Source organism: Cyprinodon variegatus, unplaced genomic scaffold (assembly GCF_000732505.1).
Source record: "Cyprinodon variegatus isolate N-32 unplaced genomic scaffold, C_variegatus-1.0 Scaffold254, whole genome shotgun sequence".
Taxonomy (NCBI): domain Eukaryota; kingdom Metazoa; phylum Chordata; class Actinopteri; order Cyprinodontiformes; family Cyprinodontidae; genus Cyprinodon; species Cyprinodon variegatus.
In genome coordinates, this window is record NW_015150707.1 from 152,089 (window position 1) to 163,060 (window position 10,972).

The window sequence follows — 10,972 nt, forward strand, 5'->3', positions numbered from 1 at the left end:
TGAGAACTCATGTTCTTATGAAGCAAAGCCATCAGAGAGCAAAGCTGGAATCCTGCATCCTGGTGTGACTCCTGAGCTGAAATATAGATAAATGAGAAACATTCAGTCTCTGTTGGTCACTGCTGTTCCTGTTATCATCTTACTCAGAACTGTGCTTACCTTATGGGAATCTGACACACAGTGCAAGATCATGTCAAGGAGTGATGGATGGGAAGCCATTTAGAGAACATCTTCTAGATTTTTCTAGGCTCACAAACAAAACAATATCCCCCTCTTTTTTTAAATAAAAATTTTACAATAACCTATGTCCCATCAGTTGTCCATGATGTGGCAAACATGTTTAATTAGATTTCACACATCATGTTTGTTTAATTTAAATTTAATTGTTTAATTTCAATTACTTTAATAAAGTCAAAACTTTGTAACTTGAATGTTACACCTAACAATTATGAGAAAAAAAGAAAAAACAAAAAATCATGTTTAATTGCTTTATCCAAAGAAAACTTTATCCACATTGAACCAAAAAGCTAATCTCTCTTGTTTATTGTCATCTACCGACACATTGCTTATAGCTAATGCTGAATTTTAACTTTTCAAAGATCCTGGACCACTTTCGGTTATTGTTTTAATATCTGTTGGAATGCTTAAAAAAAGAAATTAAGCTTGAGCAAAGAACTGCAACAGTAAATGAACCTGTGCTGTGTATTGTTGCAAACCCACTCAGAATGTCACATCTACCTGTTAAAATTGGCCCTCAAAGAGCGAGCTAATTTAGAGTCAACTGCTGGTAATTAGACTCATATTGTTAGACTGGAGTGATATTGAAGGCAGCTTAACTACAACTATATCTAAATCTATGAGGAAAAGCATTTTATTCCAGTAAACTGATGAGTCTGAAAACAAATGACCAGACTTAAAACTGTTATTTTTGAAAAATTCTACTGTAGCTTTAAACCAATCACAGTAATAAATCATCAAAAAAGAAATAATTTAACCATGGTATTTTTGAAAAGTTTAATGTAAAGTTAGATTAGGCTGAGAGTCTTTGGGGAAAATAAAAGTTAACATTATTGAATGCCAAAATACTTAAAAAATATAGTTAAAAACTTAAATATGATAGTTTATTGCGCAAAATCTCCCTATTAATATTACTTTGGAAGTAAAACCCTGAGAACTACGCATTTAAAGAGTCAGCTCGAAATGTTCACCATAAGTCTTTCTGTAAATAAACACAAATACAGGGAGAAATAAAACTATTAAAAAAATAGAAAGGATAACAAAGATTAAAATGAAAAGTATCATATTTATGTTAAATATTGTATGTTTCAAATTGTGAAAATTATTTTGGGTTACAATGAAATGTCCTACTTGGTAGTAAAACAAGGAGTTCCAGCTTATGTTTGATCTTCTGATCTTCTTATATTTGATCAAATTTAATGACAATTATGTGAAATATTTACTCAAGTAATTAAAAAAATTACTGCAAAAAAAAAAAAAAAAACTCTGATGCATAAGATCTAATGCATATAATTTATACTCAAAATTACCTTTAAAATTACACGTACAAAAAATTTCAAAGCAATTTATTGTATCCTAATTTATTGCAAATTGTGGGTATAAAATCAATTTTTCTGGATATGGTTTCCAGATTCTCAGCTACATCAAACCTTAAAAGTTCAGCATTTGTTTTCACACCTCTCCAATTGTGACATTCATTAACTGTATGTGCATAAATAATTACACATAATGTAGAATATTTTAATCATTTATGGCTTTTAATTTTGGTAATTGTGGCTTAGAGATAATAAAGAGCAGGTGATTTTTGAGTTTTGTTTAATTTTGTTCACAATATTGTCCTCTAAGATACCGGATTCTGTATTTTAATTACCTGTAAGTCATAATTGTCAACCTGCAAAAAAAAAAAAAAGAATGACCCAAAGCATTAATAGTCTGATTAGTGAGTCTAAGGTAACATGAGTTTTATTTCCTGAAATGAGTTGCAAAAAAATATTGAACCAGATTGTAAGTTCAAAAGACTGATGCAAACTGCAGCAAGAGTACATTTAGCAAAAAACATGAAACAGGACGTATATTTGATGTTTTAGTTGATTTAGAACTATTAAATTAGGTTATTATGTCCCAAAATTCAGTAAGATAGTAAAGAATAAAAGCGCGCTTTTATAAATAGTTTCGTTATTTTACAGGTTTCAGTTGTGTGCGACAAGTGTAAAGCATCATCGTCACTATGGCAACTGAGAGCGTCCTTGAGAGCTTGGGGGCGCGGTGCATCATGGGAGAAAGTAGCTGTAGCCAAAACTGTTTCACCTCAGCTGGAGAAAGAGAGCTGCAAACAAGAAACATTCCTACCTCTATCGCAACGGTAAGTTTGTTTTCATATTTGTTTGGTTGTGTTGTCATATGCAGATACAATACTCAACGATTTAACTATTTTGCCCGTTAGAAATAACTTATGCTAACGCTAAAGTTAGCTGGCTAGCTTAGTGTTGCTAATTGCTAGCTGATCTCATGTAAACAAAAGCATAGAATGTTAAGATATAATTGTTATGTTTCTTTTGACGTTATTAGTGATTAACCCACCAAGTGTTGATTATGAAAGTGTTAAACGTATTATTATTATTTCTTTTTTGGGGGTAATTAACCCCCAAAAGGCTGGTGATGGCGGAAGGAAGGATGCCGAAGTTTCCTGCCTCGGAGGGCTTCAGCTCGACTCCCGTCAAGAGTAGCCAAGATAAAAGCTACCTCCCAGCCAAAGGTTTGGATAATGGCGTCGTGTCTGACGATGAGGACACATTCTCGCTGCTTTCTCCCATCTATCATGACAGCTTCGACAGCGATGAAGAAGAGCTGGGATCTATCCCATCTCAACAGACTTCACCCAGACACAGCGAGGATTCGAGGCTGTGTGCATCACCAGACAGGTGCTGCTTCCTCTCAAACACACATTTGGTGTTTTTGTTTATTTTAGATCAAGTGTCACCTTTTTGTAACATTTATAGATGTGAGCTGCCCAGAACGCCTTCAAAGCTGAAGCTCAGGGAACCTGTGTGGCCTGAAGGCTCACCTTCACTCAGCGCATGGGAGACGTGGCTGCTGAGCAAAGCTAAGGAGGATCGTCTTAGACAGGAGAAGAAAGCTGAAGAGGCAGGAGGGTTTTTCTGTTTATGTTCATTCTTTTCTTATAAGTAACAACCATGAGAAATGACGGGACTCGTGTTTCTAAGTTGCTTGTGGAGAAATGTCCTGGGTTGTGAGTAGCGAGGAAACGGGAAGCGATTCTTTTGGGATGGAAGAAGGAAATAGTGAAAACGAAGAAGAGTGGAAGAGAGTAGAATCTAAACATAAGAAAAAGCAAAGATCAATTGAAGGGGAGTCTAGTTCAGATCGATCAAGTGATGAGTAATCTGGAAATTCCACAGGAAAACTAAATTATTACAGTCAGATTGAAACTAGTTCATCAGAAAGACTCTTTTGCAGATTGGAATCTGGTGCAGTTAACAAAATTGATAAAAAAAAAAAAAAAAAACTTGTAGGGGAAGTCCGAAGTGCCAAAATACTCTATAGTGGAGACTTGTTAATAAACTGCAGAGACAGTGCTCAACAAGGCAAAGCTATACGGATCGACAAGAATGAGGGGAAAAGAGTTCAGTGCAGCTTGGTGGAGAACAAATGAATTGGCAGGGGAGTCATTGGAGCCTCTAAAAATAAATACTTACCCCCAGGCTCACTTCTCAGGAAGTGGCCCTGACAAACAGGTAAAGAAGCATTTTATACTTCAGTATGCCACATCACCACATCGCTACATCATACGTTTTTGCGATTAATAGACATCCATTGCTTCAGCCTTACCAAAATATTCCACTTTGTTCTTAGCTGATGGCCTCCGCTCTCATTTCATTCCCAAATCTTTGCCACATACAAACGAAGATTATAGCTGTCTACCCGGACAGAGGAACTGTTTTAATTAGTCAAACTACTGGAGGAATGCCCCAACATTGCAAAAGACTATCTGATTGTTAAAAAGAAGGATTTTGTACTTTTAATGGTATAAGTGATCAAATGTACTGCTCAGGCGACAAAGAAAACCGAAAAAATCAGAATAGTGAAAGCTGCAGAAAAGTACCTTGAAGTGAGAGATTTAAACTGGGAAATGGTTGAAAGTATGATGGGAAAATGAGTACGACCATCTGAAATGGGCAGAGTGACAAATAAAACAGATTAGAAATTACGAGGACGAATTTAAATATGTATTTCAATATGTTGGGTTAAAACATACAGTTCAGAAAACTACATATATATTTTTTTTATTATTATTTTTATTTTTTTCTGGAAGCTAGTCTTGTTTCCTATTTCCTTGTTTAACTCCTTATCAGTTGGTGGTAATGCACTTTAACTAGTTTGCCAACAATGAGAAAAAGAAGTAACAACCATTTTCTCAAGTCTTCTGTTTAGCAGTCTATATCAAAGTGCCACTGCTGAAATACTGAGTTGAGATCCTAATGTCACATAACGCAGGAACGGCTACTCAGAGAAAAGGAAGAACTACAGGAAAGGGAACGAGAACAGAAGAAGCTGGTCATGGAAGAAAAGATCCACAAATGGTTAAAAGTTAAAAGAGAGCAAGTAAGTAATAACTGGCTTTACTGATAAACATATGAAATAATTTTGTAAATATTAACAGTCTTGAACAAATTGGGATTTGATTAGATTAAGCATTAGCATGAAATGTATATGAATTATTGTTTTATGTCTAGATATGTATGGAAAAGACTTTGGGAGTATTAATATGAAATATTAATTCTTCCAGAATTACATTAATCAACTTTGTGTAAACCTCTAATCTTTTTGTGTTTTTTACAAATCGACAATTACCCATCTAGAAAAATATTAAAATATGAGAATACAGTTTTCAAGAAACCTAAAGTATTTCTTTAAAAATATGTTATAAGGAAAGGAGCAAGGAACTTGTTAAACAAAGGAGAGAGGAAGAGGAGATGCAGAGGCAGCAGGAGAAACAAAAGGAGATCGAACTGAAAGCCCAACAAAAATATAAAGACTGGCTGCAAAAGAAGAACCAAGAAAAAATGGAAAAGGAAAAGAAGGAGAAGGTCATATTTATTTTCTGTTTCTATTTTCAAAAAGGGTTGGGGCAAGAAATATGAAAAAAAATAAATATATATATATATATATATATATATATATATATATATATATATATATATATATATATATATATATATATATATTTTTTTTTTTCTGACAGATGGAAGCTGCCCTGAAGGAGGAGCAGGAAAGAGAGCGGCGTAGGAAGGCAGAGGAGAAGTTTAAGGATTGGCTGACAAAAGCCAACGAAAAACTCAAAGCTAGTCCCAAAACACATTCCTACCCGACAAGTATGTTTTTCTAAAACCATCTGAATTATAAACTGCAAACTGTTGATCTTAATGTGCAATGAAATGAATATTAACTGTGAGATATACTGGTTTCATGTTTGCAAATTATTGTTTTGTTCTCAGGTCCCTATGACAGTTCTTACCCAGCACCCAGCTTCTACAATCCCATCCCCTGGAAACCAATTCATGTGCCTCCTCCTGAAACATCCCCAAAAAATACATCGAGCAAGAAACCTCAGAAGCAGAAAAAAACTCCATGCACTGTTTTAAGACAAAGAAACACTGCAGGAACACCACATTATCTATACAGACGATGACACAAACAAGGTGATGCAGAGAGCTTAGACACAGCTCCATGACTCATGTAAACCAGCAAAGCCCTATGAATGAATCTCTGCTGAGTCATGAAAGGACTTCTCTGTTAAAAGGGCTCAGGATTTGTTGCTGTGTTTACTATTTTATATTGCCTTCGCTTAAAGAAAATCTGAATGATTTTTTTAATGATTTTTATATGATTAAGTTCATAGAGTTTTTAGAAATGTATTTTTGTTTTTTGATAGTTTGATTTCAAATTACTGGACATTTGCACATGTTACAGGAGTTTTTAAAAATACAATGTAAATGAATCGTTTCATTCTGTTTGAAGAAAAAAAAGCCTGATCAGCTGCTGACTCTTGAGTTTTTTTTTTGCATCTAAAAGTGGCTAACAAAACCACATTTCCCTCTGCCTTTAAATGATCCTCTGACCACACATCAGAAAAGATGGTATCTGCTTGTCACCGCCAAAGATAGACCCAGGTTTGACTCAAGTGGTCCTCACACTCACACATTGTTCTGGGTCCAGCTGTGCCTTGTTCTGTGGGCTGAGATGACGACAGAAACGGAGTGTGGGGGTGGACAGAGAGGGAGAGAGACAGAGTGGCTAATTGATTCAGAGCAGAATGTTCATTCTGGGTTAGCATCTCACTGTGCCAGTGTGTGAAGCCTGAGGTAAAAATTATTTCAATTACCGGTACACCTTTTTTATTATTTATCATGGTTAAATGCTATTGTGTATTTTGGTTGTTGTGTGCTGGTCTCTCTTCTGTCAGCTGGTGTGGAATGTGTTATTTGACAGCAGTCAGATGGGGGGTCCTTAATGTAGGGCATTTCTGAAAACTAAAGAGAGGCTTTGGGCTTTAGAACACTGCCACATTGCAGGATTAGTTTGAACTATTTGCACATAGTTGATTTTCATGAGTTTAAAGCAAAATCTCTCACTTATGTGTAAGAGCCTTTTTAGAAAAAGTATTCATATGTATTTACAGCTCTCCATTGTATTTTATTTTAGGGTTCATGTGATGGATCAACACAAATTAGTTTTTGCAAGTGGAGGGAAAATAACTTTTAAGGTTCAATCGCACTGAAGAGACAGGCTCTCTGAGCGTTATGTTTTCTAAGTCTTGCCATACATGCTCCCTTGGACTAAGGTCTGTGCTTTGACTGGTCAGTGGAATATGATTTAAACTAGAAACATCTGGTTTACCCAGTATAAAGTTTTAATTCAACTTGGTTTGTTTATATAGCCAATCGACTAGATATCTCACCTTAGGGCACTTTACAGAGATGGTTAAATCAGATCATTCAGTCAGATCAATTCAAAGTTTTCTATCTAAAGAAAAGCAGATCATCTCATGGACTCATTGGCTGTGTCCGAATGTTCGCCCTATTCACTCTAGGGCACTTTTAAATGAGTGTCCGAACGTCTAGTGGATGAAAAAGTTGTGAACTTGAAATTTCCCAAAATGCACCTTGAAAATAAGTCATCAAGATCATCCATGGACGGTAGATGAGCAAATATATAGCTGAAGGCTTTGCTAGAGCTCTCCTCGCAAAGCATTGTAGGATTTGTTGTGACAGCAATCCACTGGCGGGAAGTGACAGCAGCGACAAATAAAGATGGCGCAGGCAAACATGCTGGGAGGCGGAGCCACGTGACCAAACAGGGTGAAGAATAAGTGATCATTTACTGAGTTTACCATAAAGTTTCTGCTCGATATAGTCACTGAGGGGTTAGGGCGGACGTTCGGACACAGCCATTGAGTCTTCAGCACTTTCTCACACTGAGCATGCATACAGTGACAGTGGAGAGAAAAAACTTAACAGGAAGAAACCTCTAGCAGAACCAGGTTCAATGTGAAGCAGAAGCAGACATCCAAAACTAACGGAAGAACTGATCTATAAATTATTTCTGTTTTTAAAAAAAAACCAATAGAAAACTAGCTCTATTGGTAGGGCTGTCTGGGCAAGAAACAGTTGATCATTTAATTCCATACAATTCCATCCGTCATATCTCACCCCCTGCTCCCTCCACATTGTTTCATAGAGAAAATAGCAATTAAGCTGTTCATTTTTTTTTCTCTCTCATCTAGTCCATGCACATTACTCCACTTTTGCTGCATTCCCTACATCACTTCTGGCACACATGACCACTTGAACCTGACATCAGGTTCTTCCACCTGAGCTTAAGGTCTGGACAGCTCCTCGAGATATGGGACCTGTTACTGCATCTTTAAAACAGTTTTGTCGAAACTGTTCATTTAGGGATGGTGGATTAAATGGTGCTCTGTCAGATCTCTGTTTATGGCTCAGTAGGAGTGCATCAATTGCAAATTTATGGCCGATCACTGATTTTAAATCTTTAAAAAACCTGTCGCTGATTATAATTTTGACTGATACAAATTTTTTTATTTTATAACAGACACTGTCAGCTGTTATAATATACAGTAAAAAGACACCTTCAATATTTCAGTCTTATCTTACCGAAAGACAAATCAATACCTGTGAAAACTTCTCGATTATCTCCTCTCAAATATAAAGCATTGACACTAGGGATGTGGGAAATAATCGTTTTGGCGATATATCGTGATATTCGGCTGCCCAATATAATATCGATCTTTCACTTCTTAGTATCGATTTTCAAAAAAAAAAATGGTTACATAAAACATTGATGGGAAAATGGGCTACCTCTGCACCACCACTCTGGCAGAAAGCGCTGTGGAGCCCTTTAACCGTGCATGCAGCACCAAATCTGTATTTGAGGAAGTCACAGTGGAAGAAAACCCCAAACAACATGGATAATAATACCTAATCAATATTTTCTGATGAAAATATACAGCACTTGATGTTTTATCTCATCATTTGTTTTTGATAGCTGGGAAAAATATGGCAATATATAGTGATACTGCAATATCGTGATAATATCGTATCGTGACCCAAGTATCGCGACATGTATCGAATCACAACACTCATGCCAATACTCACCTCTAATTGACACTGGGTGATTTTTAGACCTTTGCAAAGGTAGATCAGTGAATAAGATCAGTTGCACATCCAGGTATCAGCCTATCGCTGATCTTCCATTATCAAGGAAATTGAGGCCGATCAATTGGTGCACCCCTATTGCTCAGTAATGATCTCTAAAAACCTCCAACGACTTTACATAAATATTCATATTGAGATTAAACTACACACAAGTAGACTTTATTTGGTCCTTAGGGGACTTCTGGAGGCATTTGGTTTGTACCTAATTTAGGGATAATGGAGTATTTAATTAAATTCCCAAATAACAGTTTACATAAAGTGCAAAATATTTATAAAAAAAAAGCTCAAAGGGCATGAGCACTGTTATGAGTCACCTATCCTTTTTTCAGTTTTTCTGATGGCTTTGTGGGAGGGTTTAAGAGAAAAAACAGGAGATAACAAAAGTTTATATCTAACTCTCCCAGGTACTGGAACCTCTTTATAGACCTTCCACTGAAAATCCAATATCCCAACATGCAGTGGTGCAAGTGGGCTGGGAGCTGGAGGTCACATTTGCCAAGACAGGTAGGAGGCGTGCCTTAAAAGGTTCTCAGAGTGAAACAAACTAGAAGAAAAGGAAGACGAGTGAGTCTAAAGGGCAAAAGTACAGCCTTCAGTAGAGCAGCTGATAGCTCGGTGTTGACGAAGTCATCATGAAGAAACTGATTTAGTTTTTTAACTTTTACTTGCTTACAGGAAGCGGTATGAGTACTAGGATCTTTGTTTTTAGAGGTGTGTCACATTTACACTGTAGTGTGGGTTGGATGGAATTTTCCTCATACACAGTTATTTTTGGTTTTTTTCACTTAAATGGGACATATTTGCCCAGGACTGCATTGCTTGATATCACTTGTGACTTCTCTGGTGTTGAATCCTAATTTTTCCTCAAAGATGTGACTGAGCTTTATATAAATACTCTCTCCTATATTTACACAACTTAGAGGAAACCAGTTCTGTTGCAGGGAGGCACCAAGGTCTTGGGATACTGCATTTCAACTAAAGTTTTTGTCACCATGCAGTCTGCTGAGCCAGAGGTCGAGGACACCTTTGACTTTCTTTTTAAAATCATCCTGGTCGGGGACTCTGATGTTGGAAAGACCTGCATGGTGCAGAGGTTCAAGTCGGGTATATTCATTGAGAAGCAGCAGAACACCATCGGCGTTGATTTCACTGTTCGAACCCTGGACATTGATGGGAAGAAGGTGAAGGTAGGTACTCAGCAGCTGTCTCTGTGTGTTTTCTAGAAAGACTGATTTCCATGAGACGGTTTGGATTTATATGTTTTCATGTTAAGTACTTATAAAACTATCTTGTTAACTACTTTTTATTCCCTTTCTACTATCTTAAAATGAAATAACCTCTGCTTTGTTTATTGGTATTACCTTTGTGTTTGGTCTCTGGATGTGTTGCGTTGCTAAATTCAAAGCAACAACAATTTAATGAAACCCTTCACAGTTCACCACACTGTCTGCTTCAGTTTTCAGTGTTTTGCTGATACTGAACCCACTCAGTTTGGCCCTTATTTGTACTCTGCGTTCTTCCAGATGCAGGTGTGGGACACTGCAGGACAGGAGCGTTTCCGCACCATAACACAGAGTTACTACCGCAGTGCGCATGGAGCCATGGTGGCCTACGACATCAGCCGCCGCAGCACATTTGAATCTGTTCCCCACTGGATCAGGGAGGTGGAGCAGTACGGAGCCGCCAGCGTGGTAGTGATTCTTGTCGGTATGTAGGCGTTTTAAGTGGAGTTGAACCGTTTTACATGGGATACAAATTGATTGCATCCCTAGGAAGGATTCTGGATTTACTCACATTACAACTATCAGTCTCAATGCAATTTATTGTCCTTGTTACACATAAATGGTTTTCTTTTTAACAAATAAAGACCTGCAGAGTTTGTTGTACCATTCACCACAACACTGTAGTCACAGCTGCAGTTCTTTTTGAGTTTGTCTTCATCATAAGGTGCACATAAACATTTTTCCATCTTCTCTTGCAAAATATCAGCTAAGTTTCTCTCTCATCATGGATTCAGATTTGGACTTTGACTAGGAAATTCTATCAGCTATTGCTTTGAGCAAAATCAGTCTTTTGTAGCTGTGTGATTAAGGCTGTTATCCAACATGATGATGAAGATTCATCCAAAATCAACTCTATTGGAATTTCTAACACACAATGTTGCCGCAAACATGATTAATAGTGGGGACTCTGTGTTT

The 10,972-nt window shown here is 36.9% G+C and overlaps 2 protein-coding genes across 3 annotated transcripts in view; both read left to right on the forward strand.

Annotated features, from left to right (window-relative positions):
- The first annotated feature begins 2,277 nt into the window (after positions 1 to 2,277).
- On the forward strand, positions 2,278 to 6,010 carry ccdc34 (coiled-coil domain containing 34). Its single transcript, XM_015382306.1, has 7 exons — positions 2,278 to 2,380; positions 2,670 to 2,939; positions 3,018 to 3,162; positions 4,534 to 4,641; positions 4,968 to 5,126; positions 5,282 to 5,411; positions 5,535 to 6,010. Exons 2-7 carry the CDS (start codon positions 2,677 to 2,679, stop codon positions 5,726 to 5,728), a joined length of 999 nt encoding a protein of 332 aa, XP_015237792.1. The 5' UTR covers positions 2,278 to 2,380; positions 2,670 to 2,676; the 3' UTR covers positions 5,729 to 6,010.
- Positions 6,011 to 6,224: 214 nt separating this feature from the next.
- LOC107089486 (ras-related protein Rab-19-like) overlaps positions 6,225 to 10,972 on the forward strand; it is a 6,083-nt gene continuing 1,335 nt past the window's right edge. The window contains exons 1-4 of one of the 2 annotated variants that reach the window (XM_015382307.1): positions 6,225 to 6,401; positions 9,179 to 9,278; positions 9,773 to 9,961; positions 10,298 to 10,481. In XM_015382307.1, coding sequence (XP_015237793.1) covers positions 9,228 to 9,278; positions 9,773 to 9,961; positions 10,298 to 10,481 — 424 coding nt within the window. In that variant the 5' untranslated portion in view covers positions 6,225 to 6,401; positions 9,179 to 9,227. Of the gene's footprint in view, positions 6,402 to 9,178; positions 9,279 to 9,308; positions 9,486 to 9,772; positions 9,962 to 10,297; positions 10,482 to 10,972 lie in introns of those variants that run through there. The other variant, XM_015382308.1, reaches the window with a different exon arrangement.

What these genes read in the sequence shown, in the direction of transcription:
- ccdc34 (XM_015382306.1), top strand. Translation starts at nt 2,677, where the DNA reads ATGGCGGAAGGAAGGATGCCGAAGTTTCCTGCCTCGGAGGGCTTCAGC. An exon ending in AGGAGAAGAAAGCTGAAGAG is followed by an intron (nt 3,163 to 4,533) that starts GCAGGAGGGTTT and finishes CACATAACGCAG; the next exon opens with GAACGGCTACTCAGAGAAAA. An exon ending in TAAAAGTTAAAAGAGAGCAA is followed by an intron (nt 4,642 to 4,967) that starts GTAAGTAATAAC and finishes ATATGTTATAAG; the next exon opens with GAAAGGAGCAAGGAACTTGT.